The sequence below is a fragment of the Struthio camelus genome, chromosome 1 (genome assembly GCF_040807025.1).
Source record: "Struthio camelus isolate bStrCam1 chromosome 1, bStrCam1.hap1, whole genome shotgun sequence".
Taxonomy (NCBI): Eukaryota; Metazoa; Chordata; class Aves; order Struthioniformes; family Struthionidae; genus Struthio; species Struthio camelus.
The window spans coordinates 59442595-59461377 of record NC_090942.1 but is presented as its reverse complement, the minus strand read 5'-3'; the positions used below and the strand labels follow the sequence as shown (position 1 = coordinate 59461377).

Genomic DNA, 18783 nt, shown 5'->3' with positions numbered 1-18783 from the left:
CCAGACAAAACATTTGACTTTGGAATTTCAGTCTGTGAGTATGAGGTATATTTAACATGCCCATGATATGCACAACTTCCCCAGCACATCCATAGAATTGATTCTATTCAAGTAGAGTTTATGGGATGTCTTACCATCAGCACACAAGCCTGCTTTCCATCCATAAATCCTTTGGGAATTGCATTTGGAGTTAAGATTTCATATCTGAAAAGAACAAAGCATTAGACTAGTTAGATAGGTATCTCTGGAAACAGAAAAGTTCAGCAATGAATTCCTATGGCATTGAGTTTGACAGCTTCTGGTATTGTTGGAAGAAAAAAAAAAAAACACTTTGCATCTCTAGACAACAGAGTATGAGACTGCAGTCTTAGATCACGTCCTCTACCCCTCACCTTAACTACATGTTTACTAGAGAAGAAGTCACAGATGCTCTTGGAGGCTTTGTGCCAGGGAGTAGCAAGAGACCAAAGTGCTACGTCACCGCCTTTCAAAACAGCGGCAATTAGGTTTCAATAAAATATTTTGGTTACTGCACTTATGTGTTAATTTTGCCAGGTTAAAGACCACTTCAGATTCTTTTCTAGGCTATACCTTTGTCTGAATTCCTGGAAGACGACTCTGTTGGGGAAACCTTGACGACAGATACGGATTCCCTCCAGCACTCCATTACAGCGAAGCTGATCAAGGACCAAGTGGGGGTCTAGTTTGCCAGCCTAGTGAAGAGAATCAGATTTTATAAGTAGCATGAAGCTTTTACAAGAGAGGTTTACCCCAAAGCCCCGCCTTTCTTTAAAGTGGCAAGGTTCCATTCTTTTCAGTGAGAAGGAAGTGAAGGCTCTTATGCCACCTTAAGAACTACTGCAGTGATCAGCCTCCAAAATTCCAGCAGGTATAAAGTTATTTAGGATGACCGTAAAAACAGATACTGAGGAAAGAGGACCTCTATAAGATCCCTTGCAAAATCTGACAAGGGATAGAAACCCAGTCATATCCTCCAGGAAGCCCATCTAAGACTGCATATGCTGTAATGTTATAACTGCCTTTACCTTTTTCTCATGGTTAGGGATGATGCAACGGACAAAGTTGGGATTGGTGTTTCTTAAGGTAGCCATCAGTTTAGCCAGCTGTTCCTTGTAAAGTTGTCCCACTGTTCGGAACATACCCTTCCTGGTTTTAAAGGCCCCTGGCAACGCTGTATCTGACATGCCAGCCACCTGATCCAGCCCAACAATACGGTCAACTAGAAAGAGCACAAAAAAGAGCATTAAAACTCTGCCGCAACCAAAGAAAGCAATGGAACATACAAAGAACATCTGGGCAGAACAGGATAAATGAGAAGAGCTGCAGGATCCTTTTTGCTTCATCTCTACACAGATGTCAACTCCTGTACAGTATTTGTGCAGGGATAGGAGCAGGAAGGAAAGAGGAAAAAAAAAAAAAAAAAAAAGAGAAAAAAAAAAAAAGCAACAGCTCGCTAAAGGAAGTTTGAGCGATGGAGTCAAACTTACTCCCAAACATACTCTACTGACACTCTGGAGGGCAGCTCCGGAAGAGCAATCTAGAAGTGGCACAATAAGTTTCAGATGCTTCTACTTGCTTAGGTTACAACGAAGAAACACCAAACCAAGAGCTCTAGCTGCTAGTCCAGCAGAGTCAACTATTAGTTAACTCTAATCCAAATAGGGCCTCAGTTGGAGAAAAAGCCCAGCTTGACTCTTGTGTTACATACAGGAAGAACTGCCATGACTGGTGATCAGAAAAGCCATATCTACTTGTAAACTGAGCAAACGTGGTATGAAATCATGGCAGACACCAAACCTCAAGATACCACTGTTGGAGTTATTTTTGGAGTACAAGTATTCTATGACTTCAAGACTAGACAGTTACATTAACACCACCACCGGGAGAAAGTCAGGACTCCCTTCCCCAACAGTTTTCTCCACTATGACATGGTGACATCCAAGCACTGATGAAGCTATCATCTTGATGGGTGGACTCCACATATACATTTCCACCCCTTCCCCCGTCCACGCCATAAAAGCCAGCTAGATCTGCAAGTAGCAGGGGCAAGAAGAAGAAACTATTCTTCCCCCCCCCCCCCACCCCCCATTGCTCTACCACATTGAGACAAAAACTCAGCCACCCAACCAAAAAAAGCCATATCCCTATAAATTCCCACAATCCTGAACACATTTTTCTTAAGGTTTTCAAGCTACTCATTCTCTTTCATCTTTAGCAGTTGGCTAATGCCCACTTTCAGTCTCCCTATCTTCACTTCAGAAAATACATAACTGACTTCTGATTAAAAAAGAGAAAAAAATCTGTCAAGAGAAAACCCTACAAAAGAAGAAACAAGAAGAGACAGATACTCTCATTTATACCTAAAATTACTTTACAAGTGCACGCTTCCAGAGCGGCTGTTAGAATACGGTCAAGGCTGCCTTATCAGAAAGAAAAGAAGGTTATGTTACTAGATGATATCACAGGGAAATCCACAGAAGAGTATCCCAGGTTCTAGCTGGAACAATCCTCTTAAAATCTTGAGGCCTGCGGTCTACATCAAGATAGCAAAAAAGACAGTTGCTTGCAACAGAAGATTCAGCTAAGAACAATACATGAGAACTGATCAGTTGTGGTCCAGTCTGAAAGGATATTGTCAGCCTCACGTAACAAAGGCCTTGTTAGGCACAAGCTGCCGATAGCCGTTTTTCATGCAATACAAGTTACTTTACCAGATTAACTTTCTTTTGAATGATCAGCAGCTAAAGTCAAATCTTGTCACTAGAATCAATATTCTACTCAACTTCAGTTTAAATGTAGTCTCAGAAATCTTCCTTCCAAAGCTGGCAGTGAAATACAGCCTTGCTTGCTCTATGTTCAAATGGTTGACAGGTATTTGCTTTTAGCTGTTCCTATGCAAGTCTTGCAAGAGCATCGTTATTAGCACCTGAACGTATCCATATTTTTCATGTATCCATTCGCAAGGTGATAGTTTGGCTTTTGTTTTTAAGTTCACCAGGAACTACTAGCACAAAGCAAAGGAAATGAACAAGACAGACAAGCAGGTATGGCAAAGGGACAGAGAGAAGTTAACGGAAGCATGTCTTGCATGGTTCTAGGATGCATTACACACATGACACGACAGCTGGGTTTCTCAGTCACCTGGTTCTAGATGAAGAATAGGAAAGTGTTGATAGAAATAGGCTCTCTGAACGTTCTGCATCTCTGCAACAGACAGAGACGTCAAAGAAAACCCAAGACAGAAAGTGACAGCAACAGTAAGACTCAAAAGCAGATAAACCCAGAGAAGAAAGAGTAAAATACCAAATGACACTGCAGCAAGAACTCACTAGTCACAGGACTAAAAGCCTAGGTTCAACCTCAGATCTTGTGTTTGAGTGTTGCAGCTACACCAGTGGCTGGGACGTAATGGTGCATTCATATTTTTAGCCTGGCACTCTTGATCTGGAGAAATAACTGCTACATAAGTAGCAGGCTAAACATAAGTTGATACTTGGGAAGCCTTCTCTTCACTTATAGTGAACTTTTAATACAATACCATGGCCTAAGCAAAGAAAGTTCCAGACAAAAAATCATCTTGGTGGTTTAGTCTACAAGGAATAAAGTAGCACTTTTTCCAGATTTTTGATGATCAAGTAAACTCTTCCAGGTAAAACAGGAAGAAGAAAAAGGATTAATTACGTACCATCTTTCCACAGCTCAGACACAAACTTATCCGATGACTGGTGGAGAAGAGTAGCAATGTTGTCATTCAGCGGATCCATGTTCTTCATCAGCCACTCATCTGCTTTATAATCCACCTAGAAAAAATAAATGTGTCAAGAAACTAGGGAGGATTTTCTGCAGCACAGGAGGTAACAAGACCCTGCAAAGTCTAAAAATGAAGCACTGAGGTTTGCATAAGCAACAACAGATTAACAAATCATTCTCAGATTTGCCTTTTCAAGACATCTAAGCAAGCCTACCTACAAATTCAAAATCCTAACAAACAGTTGCACAGTCTGTTCCGTCAATAAAACAAATGGACATGCAATATCAGTATGCACCATCCAGAGTGTGACAAAAAAACCACTGCACCATCGCTTTGGTGATGAGGCCTTGATGCAAGATTTCTGAAAAGCATCTCCAATTTTCACCAAGTCACAGAGAACAAATTTAAATTGGTCTCAAGCTGACATGTCTTCAACTATATTTATTATCAAGTTCCCTAGGCCATGCAGAGGTTCACAGTGGTGGAAAAACTCTGTAAAGTCTCCCACTGGTTTCCCACGGTCTCCCAGAGGTAGTCATATTGGAAATTGGACATTTTTAAGAAACAATAGTTATGCATCAGAAAACGTAGCAGAAGTTCTGAATGTTCACATTTTAGCTACTAATTCTTTACCTTGCCAGCATAATGTATGATACAGAAATCAGCTTTGTCTTTCAGCTGTTTTGGCTTCTGGAACTTGGGATGAGTGCCTTGTTCTTGTACAACCTTTTCCACAAAGCTTTTGTCTGTCGCTTTTGGGAACCAGCACTCTTCATCCAGCAGGGCCAGTATCCCAGGGGGCCCAGCCTTAAAGTAGGGAAACATCAAAACAGCATTAAAAACCATGACTACACTGATGATTGACAGCTTTAGATGACTAGAAAAAAAATAAACAAACCTGACCCCCTATTACCTCAGTTTAGCTATTTCCGTACTAACAGAAATTGCAAATAACCCTCCAAGGTCCCCACCTGGATTCTGAACATACATGTAATTCTGAATGTTCTTCTATAAGGAAGGTCTCTTTCATGACAGCATATATTTTCCTGGGGTGTCTTAGAGTGAAAAAAACCTTTTTGATAAAAGGAACACTATCACTCTATTCTCCAGAGAATACAGAGACCATAGCAGAAAATTTCACATACTAGTCCTTACTATTGGAACAACTACTATGAAACACATGGATTTCCAAGCTTCCTTAGAGCAAAACAAAAGCAACAGAAGTTTATGGCTTCTCATCGCACTCATAGGCGACTAAGGTAGTTTTCACTACTTACAGTGAGCCAGTTACGGTAAGTCACAGTTATGCATCTAGCACAGCACCATGCGTATCTACACAAATCAAGACAAATTTAGAAGACCAAATGACTGACTAGGTGATCTATTTTCATGCAATACTTCCTACAGGAGGGATACCAACAGATTTATCGATGATGAGTACTTTCAGACAAGGAAGAAACTGTCCATTTCTGCTTCTAAAGCAAACCACTCTGTCAGGAGAGGATTATGAAAGCTAGAAAGCTAGCTTCCAATCTACCACAAGAGGTTATATGCCTGATGGCAAAATTAACGCAGCCATTTCTTGCTACTTGAGGGTAGCAGAACAAGGCTTCTTACCGGCTTCTCTATGAGATCAATGCAGGGCTGCAGATCCAGGCCGAAGTCAATGAAATTCCACTCTATGCCCTCCCTCTGGTATTCCTCTTGCTCCAGAATGAACATGGTGTGGTTAAAGAGCTGCTGTAACTTTTCATTTGTGTAATTAATACACAACTGCTCAAAGGAGTTCAGCTAATGAAGAAAAAGGTGGAAGGGTATTTGAACAGCTGCTTTTGAAGAAATACCTACTATTCTGTTAGCACTAAAGATCACATCTGCAGTTGAGGAATTTTAAGTGAGGGTTCTGTGTAATCCCTGAGGTGAATAGCACTTTGTAAATAACCCCTTTTGCTTATGAACTGCATTTCCCGTCACATGTAAATACATCACCGCTACAATCCCTATGGGAGTTCATACACACTGTTCCTCAGACTTTGCAAAAGAATGCTTAGTTGTAAACAACAGAAGAATTACTGTAGCTACTTAACCTGGGATCAGAAAAGCCTCTGGTTTTCTCACAAGCTCTGAGCTGGCAAGTCCTCGTCACTAGAAATGGGAGCCCAAGTACAGATTTCTAAGCATGAGGATTGACAAGCCCCTTTTTAATCCTCATGTATAAACTCATAGGGGAAGGAAAGTTAGGGGGAAATGGTTTCTTCAGAACCTCCAGATCTCTTCAAACTCCAGGGGCAAGATTAATAACCAAGGATGCATTTTCACGTTAGACTACGCTAACTATAATGCAGCTGCTGCAGGGAACGATCCTGCTTTTACTTCCTCCATGTCTTTGTCATTCCTAGCCATGTATTTCCAGTCCCTTCCTTTTCATGACATGCAGCAACCATGGAACCAAAGGCAGAGTTAGATCAACAACTTGATCAGAGAGAAACAAAGCAATTTTACTGTGGATTAGTTTTCAATTTCATGAATGAATGGATCCGATTCACCTTGTAGCTGCACAGCTCAGGTGACAGGAGTTGAATGGCTGGGATGGATGGGGATGGAGGAATAGTTCTTTTCTAAAGGCAGCCTCTGGTTACTCCAAACCAAATATAACGGGAAGCCACGTTCCCAAACCGTAGTTTTCAGGAGGCAATGATCCGGCCTAACAGTTCACTGCCTCCTATAGGGGGAGCTCCCACTTCCCCTCCTCTCCATTTCTGCCTACCTTTCCCTAAGCTCTTCTACATTTATCCTGCACCAGTTTTTACGCTCAGATTCCCCTCTATGGACTGACTAAATTATAAGCCACCCAAAAAAAAAGAAATTCTGCAGCGCTGGTAAGTTGTACAGCACACTGGGCTACAGTGGTGTGGCCAGGAATGGCAGAGAGGAAAAGGAACAAGATCTCTTTTGAATCAAGGAGCTGTTAAATCAGTTTAGCTGCTTGTAAAGCCACATTCGTTGATCCCCTCTCTTCGTGCTGTTGGCAGAAAGGTCAGAACACGTTTTGAATCTGATTTGATCTACCCTGTCTTTGACTTTTCCAAAATCCATTAGCACAAAGATAAAAATGGTTAGAAGCACTTTTGACAATGCTAATAGGTTTGAGTGCATCATACTTTAAATGTTTTGAGGCAGGCTAACCGGACATGAAATATTACGTTCAATGGTGACCCTTAACTCTGCATGGTATTTTAAGCCTTTTTTTTTGTAGGCTAGCAAGCATTTAGACTCTGTAGCATAGTGAATCAAGAATACACAGAACTACAAAGTTAAAATATTTCTGATGCACATGCCAAAAAGATTGTAAGCACCAGAACATACATCAATGAAAAAAAAATTTCCAAAATACATAGAATACTAGAGAATGAAGCGCTCTGGCATGTTATTAAACAACTTATCTGTCAGTTCAAACCAAAAGAGATCTCAAATGTAAAAGTGAACTACACATCTTTTGCAAAACTATTCTATTCTTTTCAGATTAAGTGATTTTCTTCTGTGGTCCTTGCTGCATGGTAAACTATGCAGACGACAAAAACCAAACATCTCCTTACCTCAAAAATCTCAAAGCCAGCGATGTCAAGGATTCCAATGAAGGATGCACCCTGTCGCTTGGTCTTATCCAGTGCCTTGTTGATACGCATAACCAGCCACCGGAACATACGTTCGTAAGTGGCTTTAGCAAGAGCCTCAATGGCAAAGTCAGCCTATATAGAAAAACAAGATAAGAAAAAAAAAATAAAAATAAAAATCAATCAATCAGTCAGGAGTTGCATTATAGTCCAGAGCACACTGTTTTGGCATCCAACAGCACAACTATAGCCTGAGATGATCTCCACTCCACTTGACTCACTGAACAAAGCTCATTTCAGAGGTTATTCCCAACGAAAAGCAAATAGCACAGTGATACTCCATAAGTAGGAGCAAATAATTTGTCTTATTAGTGTATCAGTGCCAAATTTCATCATCCTACTTGTTTAAGAAACCAATGCCTGGTATTGAAGAAATAAAAATGTCATCCAGTCCCTCCAAAGACAACAGTCAGTTACATAACGTGTTTTAAGGGGTTTAAAGAAAAGCATCAATTTTGTTTTGTAATCTAGAATTTGTGAAGCCTGACTTATTTTTCTCAATGCCACTACCCATGATTGATGCAAAAATACTATATGATAAGAAAACAAATATCAAAATAGAAACACAGTCTGTGACTACTTCTAGATGTCATTTGGCACTCTCTTTCCACTCCCTTCCACTTTATGGGGGCATGTTTATGAACACAGAGAATAAGGATGTGTTCTTGAAGGAGCAGTATAGAAAGTGGTCCCACGGAGACAGTAAACACGGGGGCTTTGCTCCACTCAGAAGGCAACTAGCTCCTGGGTCAGGTTTCATTTAAAGCACATCCAGCACTGCCCAGTTCAAGAACATTAAGAAACATACAATCAGTTTCAAGGCTGAGCAGCAAATTCTTTTACCCCAGCAGCTGACCTACACAAAAATGGTGTTTCCTGTATTGCAGCAACATGGAGATGTTATCCTTGCATAGAGCACTAAAGAAACCTACTCCCTTGAGAAAGGCAGTCACCAAAATTAAATGAGTCACGTTCTTATTTTTTTCACATGAGAAGTGCTGCAGGGAAAGGGTGATTTCTATCTTTATACAGATCAAACAAGCAAATACTAGAAGCAAATTCCATGGTATATTATTCAGGTGTGGCTGCCATATACTGCAGCCATAAAATGGCTATTAAATGCTACAGGAACCTTTAACACATCTGTTAGCTTTGTGGCAGTAAGATTAAAATGTACATACTCAATCATTTTTACAGAACGCATACCTGTTCTTTGGTCTGAGCTTTCTGGACATAATCTCGTCCAACCTTGATGCGAGGAGTCAGGATACCTCTAGTGAAATCTGTCACATTGATACCCAAAAGGTGAGACACTTTCTGAGCAGCTAAAGAGGGAAAGAGGATACAACAAGATTAGCGTTCCTTTGTTTTTCCTCACAGGAAGCGAGAGACATTTCGGCAACTGTATTCCCGAAAGAGTCATGAAACAGCTTCTAAAGAAATATTAAGTGAAGAGCAGGTTAATAAGCAGCAAGATATCTTCAAAAACGAAAAACCCAAAAAACCCAACAACCCCATACTACAGGTTATTGAGCTTCGTTAGTAGCCACAGCAGCAAATTTGATGCAATGCTCTTGTACCATGAAGTCAAAAAACGGAAGCTTCCAAAAGGTAACAGTAGTCTGCCATCAATTTAAAGATACCTCCAAATAACTGACTACTTAATCAAGCTAATTGTTCTGCCTTCATCTGCTGATTAGCCTTTGAGGCAACTCTTTTTCAGATTAAAGATCCAAAATCAGATGGCCTATTCTCCCCTCTAAGACCTCATTTAAAGCATAATTTCCAAGATAATAATAACGGCTAAAAATATAATCACACTTGCAGAGAAATTAACAACCTCTTCCCATATTTCCACAGTACATCTATAATGAAGCTTTAAGAGATAAGTCTTCCAAAAGAAAGCCTTCTATCATATGAAATGTGGTGGAGTTTATCCATATAACAATGGAAAGTGAAAATAAAATTTATACGCATGCTTTATACCCACCACAAATCTATCTACCTTACTCTTACAGTTACAAATCAGTCTACACAGTTAATCGAGAATATTTCCTTCAATTCTTTAAGCAAGTCTGATAACATAGGTTTGTAGGAGCCATCATTCTCACCCTAGCTAAAACACATACACGTTACATATTCCAGTAGAGTAATCCTTTTATTTTGGTCCTGCGGTATACTTCCTGCCTAGTTCTGTCACAAGAGCAGTGCCACATTCCTGCCCATGGGTGGCTGCAAACCCACACTTGGCAAAACAATGCATATACTTGCATCTATACAAAGGAGCACTTCAGATCCTTCAACAAATAATTCACCTTATTTAAAAAAAAATATATATACACACACACACACACACAGACAGATAGACATATATCTATCTACATGCACATATAGATATATATGTGCGTGTGTGTGTATATATATGTATATGTGTATATGTGTGTGTACATATATATATATAGGACTCTAACATTCTGTATGTACTGTAACACATTCTTCTCCCTGCAAGAACTTCTTGCAGGCTTTTGAAGTGCTCGAGTTTTTTGCGAGTGTTTCTTTGAGGTGGAGCAAGGCAGGGAGGAGGCTGGTTACCTGTATTGTCTGGCATAGAGGCTTGGTCTGTATTACGCTCTTTCTTGAAGACTATATTGCCAAGTTGAAGAACACCCGAGATAACCTTCAGCATACCTGTTAAAACAGCAGAAGCTCAGTATCAGACATCACCAAAACTCAAACTGTCAGGCACAGCAAGAGTAGCATGTGCTGACACTTTATGCTTATTGACCATAAACATCAACTTATGATGACAAGACTGGATGGGTGGAGACTGTCCTAAAATTCAGGACCTTCTCAACATCCCACAGATTGTTCTGGAATTTAGGAAAAAAACCACTACAAACAGGTAACTCCTCTATATGACTCCTATTCAGGATACAGGACTTTTCCAGTCTTCCCCTGCCATGCAAGACTATGCAGCCTAGGAATTTAAGTCATTCTCACCATCGTAGCAAGAAAGCAGGACACCAAACCCAGGGTCACATCCCATCCTGTAACACCCACGTTTTTTGATAAAAATGTTTTTTCTGTTATAGGGGCAAAATACACTATTTTCTTAAGGATTACTTTTAAACGCAGGGAAGAGCTTGCTATTAAGAGTACAAAGCAATTAAGAGTAGGAAGATTCTGTTCCTTTAATCCCATATTACTTTCAGTTCCCTGACAAAGGTCTGTAGTCATTACAATTTATGGGAGGCAGCAGGCTGTGGGCAATCAAAGTATCTATACTATTACTACCACTCATGACAAAGTGAAACAACCTGGCCACTGGTAATGATACAGTCAAACACTTCAAATAGCGCACATCACAAAGGCAGCGTCAGATGCTAAGACTAAATAATAAAGTTTTCAATACCATAGCATAAGCTCAATTTTAATCTACATATATCTCGAGGCTCACTGCATAATAGCTTCTAGTTGCCTTGAGCAGGGTCAACAGCCACTCACTTGCAAAGAGAATCTCATGCCAAAGATTTTTTCATCCCCTGCTTTCTACCTGTTACAGAAACAGTTGCCTTAAAACAATAAGCAGCAGAGTGAACAAAGGCTCCACAGATACTACTTCGGGACTGACAGAAAAGAAACATACATGTTTGTAGTGGCATGTTATGAAATCCAACACTGACAGCTGAATCTGAAGTTCTGGCACTCAGATAGACAGATTATTTTGATGTCGTCCCATATAAATGAAGATAGTGTTCAGACTCTACAGTGAAACTAAGTAAGTCTACTGTCCAGTCATCTACTGTAGGTATTACTCTTGTAAGCCTAAAGGAACATTTAATGCACTTCCCACCTTGAACAGCAAGTGCAAAATACTCCAGCTATCTTTGCTGAAGCGGTTGGAACCAACAGCTCATTTATTTGACAGCCAAGACATGCCCTAGAGCATACATAAAAACACAACTCAAAGAACTGAGCATAGCAGGATACCTTGACAATAAATTAGGTTGCCAGTTATTTAATTAGGCTTGGGCATACATGTCTTCACTTCCACATAGTAGTTTCAGTTTCAGATGATTCAGGATCACAATAAGTTTACCAGCCAGCATACTGAACTGTAGATAATGGTAGGATGGATTTATAATAGGCTGGACTGCGAAGAGCGCTAGCTAAAGCACAGGCACACATCCCCTACAACCACAAGAGCTGCAGCCTCCAGCAGAGGAATTAAGTGACCTCTTAAACCACCAAAGAGGCTTGCTTGCTCGCTCAACTGTAGGGAAAGACAATTGTGGTTTTAGAAGACATACGTTTAGAAACTGAGATTCTGTGGAACGTCGATTCCCAAGCAGTGAGGCAGATAACAAACGAGACATAGCACACAGCTCTGGTGAATAAGTACCACTGCACTTCGTGCTGGCTACCAGCAGTGCCAGCTTGGCTGTTATGGTACTGTGCTCCCAGAATCAGATAATATTAATTTCTGATTAGCAGTTCAGTGTTAAGCTGGAAAAAAATGACACTATGACCAGGCAATTCTCAAAGTACTAATCCAAACACTGCCAGATTAGGCATTTAAAAGTCCAATGGAAGGGGGAAGCATGCAGGCCTTGTACAAGATGAGGGAATTCTCGTATCTTGGATGAATAACTGATAAATTGGATAAACAGCCCTTAAATTGGGAACAAAAATAGCAAACAGAAGCACGTCTTCACTGGCTGTTTAACTTCTAAGGCTAACTGCAATAGTTGAAACTACGCTGGTAGATCCTGAGACTGATTGCTCCAAAGTCACTAAACTTGCTACTTGCACACTGTTTACTACGAGGAAAAAAAAAAAATCCAATAGGTCTAGAGTTCAATTGTACTTTAGATACGGCCTGTTCCCTCTTTCCATTGCTTGTATTTTCAAACTCTTCAGAGGATTCATACCCATCTGCTCCTCATCTGGGATGCCCATGATCTTCATTGCTTCCATGGTCTCCAGAAACATGTCTTTGTCTTGCTGACCCGGGATTGTAACATGCCCATTGGAAAGGAAGCGATATTTGTTGTAAGGCTCCAGCAGCAGATCAGCTTAGGAAAGAATTGAAAAAACCAAGTTATGACCTTCTTTTATGGGCAGACAGGGTTCCCCTGCTGCAGAGAAGTTCATAATAGTAGGACTATTCCTGCAATGAAGAGTTTATACCATGTAACACAAGACTAAACATGGGACAACGATTTAGATAAGGAATGGTGTAGAGTCATTGCTGGCAAGGAGACAAGTACAGGAAGGAACCAGAGAAGCAAGTTTCCATGAACTGAGAAGTATAGAGGGAAGGCAGAGGGATGTATAAGTGTGGGGAGGAAGGGTAACCATCTCTAAAAGCAGGAGGCAGAGCCAAAAAACTACAAAGGAACAGGAAGAGGTCCTGGTCTACAGTGTTTGGGACACTCTACCATTACAATGAGGGAATCCCATAACTACAACAAAAATCATACTTACTCTTCAAATGCTCCCCTGCCCCAGATAGCAGGTAGTAAAAGATGTGGAATGTTCTCTCCTCTTTGGCCTGACGAATTGCACGTGATTTCTCCAGTAGATCTTTACAGAGTAAAGGAACATGGCAGGAACGAATCGCTTCCTATTCCACAGCAGGAAAAAGACTAGTACTACCTGATGTTCTCCTCATACCAATTGAGGGGAGCATTGATTTAGCAATTATCACTGATAAACAACCCACTGAGCTTCTGGTCTCAGTTCTGCCAATCTCTGAGTAACAGCTGTGATAAGAGAGGCTTAACTGATTACCAAAAAAAAAAAAAAAAAAAAAGTGGCCACCCTTCCACCCTTCTACACCTCCCTTGGGCAGAAGAGAGAATGGCTCATGAAATCTCAAAGCTATTCAGCTTATCAGAGTTTATATTGCCATTCCAGCCTCTTAAGACTAGGAGTCATTCATTCATTCAGAAGAGATTTCCACCATAACCACAAAGGTTACAAAACACTCTATGAAGAAACAGAAGACTACAGCAGGAATCTTGCTAGCATAAATTTAAATGCCTCCTACCACACTCTCAACCTCACAAACAAAAGTCAGCTGTGAAGAGATTACTAGGTTCTGTTATTGCCACACTCTACACTCTGTAATTTCTTTCTTTTAAATAGCTATATGGCAAGGATACAGGTCTCAATATTGGCTCCAACAATGTAGCCATTGACATCAAAGTTGATTCTAATGAACTTGCCCTAAGAGGAAGATACAAGCATTAACAGAAGAATTTATTCTGTCCGGTAATAATAAATAACAAGGGTAAATATTTTTTTTTTTTTTTAAATCAAGGAAAGGAAACTCAGAACAAGTCAGGCAAGTTTTATGCAAAACACAAGGTCAGTCAATAGGTAATGCCTGCTGATCACTACAGTGGTTTAGCAAATAAGACACTAAACGCTTACCTGTAATAAGGGCATTCTCTGACATCCTACAATTCAAATTCATTATGTTTCAGCCTAGACTTCCCACAACCAGTCTCTCTTCAGTTTCACGTGCACATATGGTTTAGACAGTTCCCCCCTCCCACAATCTTACCTTCAGCCAATTCCATTAAGTTCCAGCTCTGGCTCCCCACCTGCCTGTCAGACACTGCCCATTGCTTAGCAGAGCAAGTAAAATAGGGGCCACTATTTGCTCTACAGAATTTAAAACACACACACACACACACACACACACACACACACAAACTCAATCAAACAAAAAACCCACCACACACCAACTTTAATAAAAATTGGCATAGGCAATCCTGGCACAGTTCAGGCTCTTTCATACCAGATACTCACTCCAAACAGCAGCATTTTCTGGATAATTTGTTGAATGATATTTGCTTCCTAGACTCATTTGAGCAAAGCCACTCACAGACAACTGTCCTATCCCAATACAGCAATTAACTCAAAAGCAGAACAGGTCCATCCTCCTTTCTTCTTCCCCTCTCTTTGGAAAGTTTAGGATACTGGCACCCAAGCTGGATAATACTCACAAATCTCGAGGAGTTGTCATTCTTTACTGTCTTGGCATTTCCAAAGGCCTCCAGGATAGGATTAGCTTGCAGCAATTGTCTCTCTAGTTCTCCCTAGAGGGAAACCAGAAATCAATAAAATAGGTAACAATTTGCTGCATTAAGCTTGGATCAAACCAGCGCTGAAGAGTCAACTCACGCTAGCTTGACATCTGTTGTAGAGAAGCCATATTAAACCTTAGAAGATGCTCTCTCAGACCTTCAAAGGAGACTTATTAGTTTTCTGCGTAAAAGGGAATTCCATTTCATTCGCAAACATGCCTTATTCCTTTCCTAACACAAAGGTCTTCACTTGCAGCACTGGCTTTCGGTTAACAAGCAGCCCTTTAAAGCTACTTGGCCATAACATCGCAAAGACTTCCCAGGATCAAAGCAAAAGATCATTCGTTCTATCCAAGATCACGCCCACATCCCAGAAGTGTCTTGTCATCCAAGCAAGAAGAGTGAGAAAAATTTTAGAGTGCTATTGCAAGACAGGCCTACTCTGCTAGTAGCTGGTTCAGAAATCATTTTGAAAAGCTCTAAAATAGAGTTTTCTTGAACTAGAGCATCCTCCACAAAACAAACAAGGAAAAAGCCTCCTTTGTAAGGAGGCGCACACGCGTGTACACACACACCCCCCAAAAAAAGAAAATTAGTGGCATCCCACAAACTGCATGACCTGTGTTCACCTGTGTTCTACTACCATATTTGCACACTTCTCCCCTCAAGGAGCACAAAACGCTGGAGTGGCCAAAAAAATAATAATAAATAAAAAAAAAAAAATCAGAATCTTTATCCCTGCCAAGTACTAGATCATTGGAGCATATACACCTTTTCCTGAAGGCTCTAGAAATATCCCTGCTTCTTTTTTTTTTTTTTTTTAAATCACTTGTCCTCTGTACTAAAAGTGTGGAGTTCCATATATTTCAAGATAACCTAGAAAGCTTCTAGAGACAGAAAATGACAATTCAGATTAATGTTTCTCTCTTTAGCCATTATCGGTAAGTACTCAAAACTTCCTGATGCATAACAGATGGAAATTGAGTTTGATTCTTGAGAATTGGAATTCATGGGCAAAACTTGCAAGAGTATCTCTAGAGGAAAATTTTTCCCATTTGTTCTCAAGGCGCATTATGAAACAGGTCAATCCTTATGCTGCCTCTCTAAAAATATATGCAGTTAAGAAAAAAAAAAAAAAGTGAGGCAGAGATACCAGAAACTGAGCAAAGAACTCTAAGTTTTTATTTCTTACTTCCACAATCACTTTATGCTTGCAAAGCGCAGAGCCAAACACGACCCTCAGTCCCTGTAGAACAGCACATAAAACAAGCAGCCGCTGCAAACGCTTTCGTTCACTGTCACGTATACATAACAAGGAGTTTTAGCCCTGGAAAGGAAACCTAGACTGGAAGATCCGCTCTCTTAAAACAGGGCCAGTGTGAGGCTTTGTAAGGAGAAAACCTTGAAACTAGGTTTCAGCCCTAGAAATTGTGCGTCAGTCACGTTTCCGCCTCCTATGCCGGCACGTGCACTGAAGTTGGAACACTCTTCTCACCCCCTTCTTCCTCTCCATCCTGCAATGAAGTCCTAGGCCTCTGTTTGTAACTGCAACCTGTTGCTATGGAAGTGAGTGATGTCACCAACTTCACATTTCAACTCAACTAAGGAACAAGGAAGGAAGAGATCAGAAGAGTATTTTTCTCTAAATAGAAGTCGGCTTTGACATTGAATCTATTTTAATTATTTGGCTAAAAATGAAACTCGGGTCACACTTAGCTACACAAGGATCAAAAGTAGACAGAAATATTTATACTACAGCCCCTTCAGCTATTTTTTTAATATCTCGGGAAGAAAATGTCATTAGTGACATGTAGATGTTGGTAAACTGTATTTTAGAAGTAATTAGGTCACTTCAACCAACAGGCACGGAGAATGCGATTTCAGGGAACACAGGGATATACGGCTGTGGGAAAGAAGAAAGCGCTAAAGCTACTCGCATCATTTGTCATGATTTGCCTCAGCATGGTGATGTGGTAGTAAGAGCAAGTTCTCAGCATGCCACAGCAATGGCACGTAAGATTAAATAGCTGGGATTACTGTGATGTCTGTGATGTATCCACTCACTTGCGTGCACTGTAATGCTGTCTTTGTTGAGATTTTAAAGAAGCTTTTTGGGAGGGGATGGGGGAGCACCTTAAATATTGAAGGTCACCCTAACTGAAGGAAGAGATTTCATTATTCTTACATAATGGGCAACTTCACAAAGTAAAAAACAGTACAACACAGAGCTGTCATAAGCTTTCTAAAAATTCTCAAGTTCCTATCATTAATTGCAGGCCCTCGACCTGAACCGTGACACAGCGACACAGCAAACGTATATAATATTTGGCATGCATTTGAAGTATGTACAATATTTCTCATGCAGACTGAGGCAATAACAGCCGTTGGATCTGTTAGCCCTAGGTTGGGCAGTGCAGCCTCTCGAGTACACTCTTCTCCCACTGTTCCAAAGTTACATCACCAGTTTAAAGCAACTAAAATCCTTGATATTAACTTGTACACTGAATTTCTTGTGTCCCAAACACAAATGCTTTTTGGAATGATTTCTATGCAAGACAGAATTGTTGCCAGCTATTTCTTTTTCAGGAAGCATGGATCCAGAAGGCATCCAGAAATCAAAACTAGCTTTAACATCACACATTCTTAAAAAGAAATTAAAAGAAGTTGTTTCCCCTAGGTTTTTTAAACATTAAGGATTTGCTGTCATATTCTTCTTTGCAATCATGTGAGAGAGTCAAGTAACAGGATTCCAATAGCACTGGGCTGGAGGGGGAAAGAGGAAGAGACTATCAATAATCTAACACTAATTGCCAAGATTTAGGCAATCAGCAGCCATTATCCACGAATTTCTGATTAGCTGCAAACTTTCTCATCTTCAAAAGACTATTATGTGATTTAACAACTCTGTGGAGAGGCAGAGACTAAGAATTGAAAAACATCAATCCTGCTTCTATAAATAAAGTTTGATTAAATGAAAAAGTGGTTACATAATCAGATTCAGTAGGCCCTAAAAGCAGCCGCAATGTGCTCAGTATTCACACCATGCCTCTAGAAGCTATTTAGCTCAGCGTATATACTAATGCATTGGCATCAGTGGAAGCTGCCACTATCTCCAAAACAGAATTACAGCTGAAGAATATGTTGCATAATCCTGATTTTACTTGAATACTTGGGAAAACAGGAGTTTACATTCAAAAGTTCTACTAGAAGATAGTCAAGAAACTTTTTGGGTAAGCGAAGCACCAGTACTTCCTATACTGTCACTGGTTTTAAAATCCATGCCTAATCTTGCTCCTCAGTGCCAGCAGAGCTTTTGTCTTGAAGCATAAAGACTTGGCACTACTGCACTCTATACTAAAGAATAAGTCTGCAGTGATCACAGACCAGATAAATAATTAAATAAGACGTTTTGGTTTTCATAAACCCTCATAATCTGACTCAAGGTTTGTAAAGAACTGTTGCCTAAAGCACTCATTACAAATTAACATTTAAAGACATCAGTTCAACTCATCTCTGGTCAGGCCAGTAGCTACTGCTTAATTACAAAAGTAGAAGAAAAGGTTATTTGAAAGACTTCTCAGAAGATCCTTTAAAAAAAAAAAAAATCAAACCTGGGAAAAATCACACAAGCCCAATATAGGACTGTTTTGCTCTCCTAAGCAGGTCTTCGCCCTTCTTAGGTGGTTGAAATTTTGCTCGAGAATAAGTAGAGGAAGAATGCTTAACTCAAATCCAAGATTCTATTTTCCACATTAAAAAAAAAAAAAAGAGAAAACGACAGAGAGACAGAGAGAGAGACAGAGAGAGAGACAGAGAGAGAGACAGAGAGAGAGACAGAGAGAGAGACAGAGAGAGAGACAGAGAGAGAGACAGAGAGAGAGACAGAGAGAGAGACAGAGAGAGAGACAGAGAGAGAGACAGAGAGAGAGACAGAGAGAGAGACAGAGAGAGAGACAGAGAGAGAGACAGAGAGAGAGACAGAGAGAGAGACAGAGAGAGAGACAGAGAGAGAGACAGAGAGAGAGACAGAGAGAGAGAGACAGAGAGAGAGAGACAGAGAGAGAGAGACAGAGAGAGAGAGACAGAGAGAGAGAGACAGAGAGAGAGAGACAGAGAGAGAGAGACAGAGAGAGAGAGACAGAGAGAGAGAGACAGAGAGAGAGAGACAGAGAGAGAGAGACAGAGAGAGAGAGACAGAGAGAGAGAGACAGAGAGAGAGAGACAGAGAGAGAGAGACAGA

At 40.4% G+C, this 18783-nt stretch overlaps 1 protein-coding gene across 6 annotated transcripts in view; it reads right to left on the bottom strand.

Moving 5' to 3' along the window:
• MYH9 (myosin heavy chain 9) overlaps positions 1-18783 on the bottom strand; it is a 90113-nt gene that overhangs the window by 18196 nt on the left and 53134 nt on the right. For all 6 annotated transcript variants that reach the window (XM_068943316.1, XM_068943308.1, XM_068943297.1 and 3 more), the window contains 13 exons: positions 14463-14555; positions 13614-13677; positions 12934-13032; positions 12378-12521; positions 10039-10134; positions 8653-8771; positions 7369-7521; positions 5390-5563; positions 4406-4579; positions 3707-3821; positions 1047-1240; positions 592-713; positions 135-204 (listed from right to left, as the gene is read on the bottom strand). In XM_068943316.1, the coding sequence (XP_068799417.1) occupies positions 135-204; positions 592-713; positions 1047-1240; positions 3707-3821; positions 4406-4579; positions 5390-5563; positions 7369-7521; positions 8653-8771; positions 10039-10134; positions 12378-12521; positions 12934-13032; positions 13614-13677; positions 14463-14555 (1617 nt within the window). The remainder of the gene's footprint in view (positions 1-134; positions 205-591; positions 714-1046; positions 1241-3706; positions 3822-4405; positions 4580-5389; positions 5564-7368; positions 7522-8652; positions 8772-10038; positions 10135-12377; positions 12522-12933; positions 13033-13613; positions 13678-14462; positions 14556-18783) is intronic.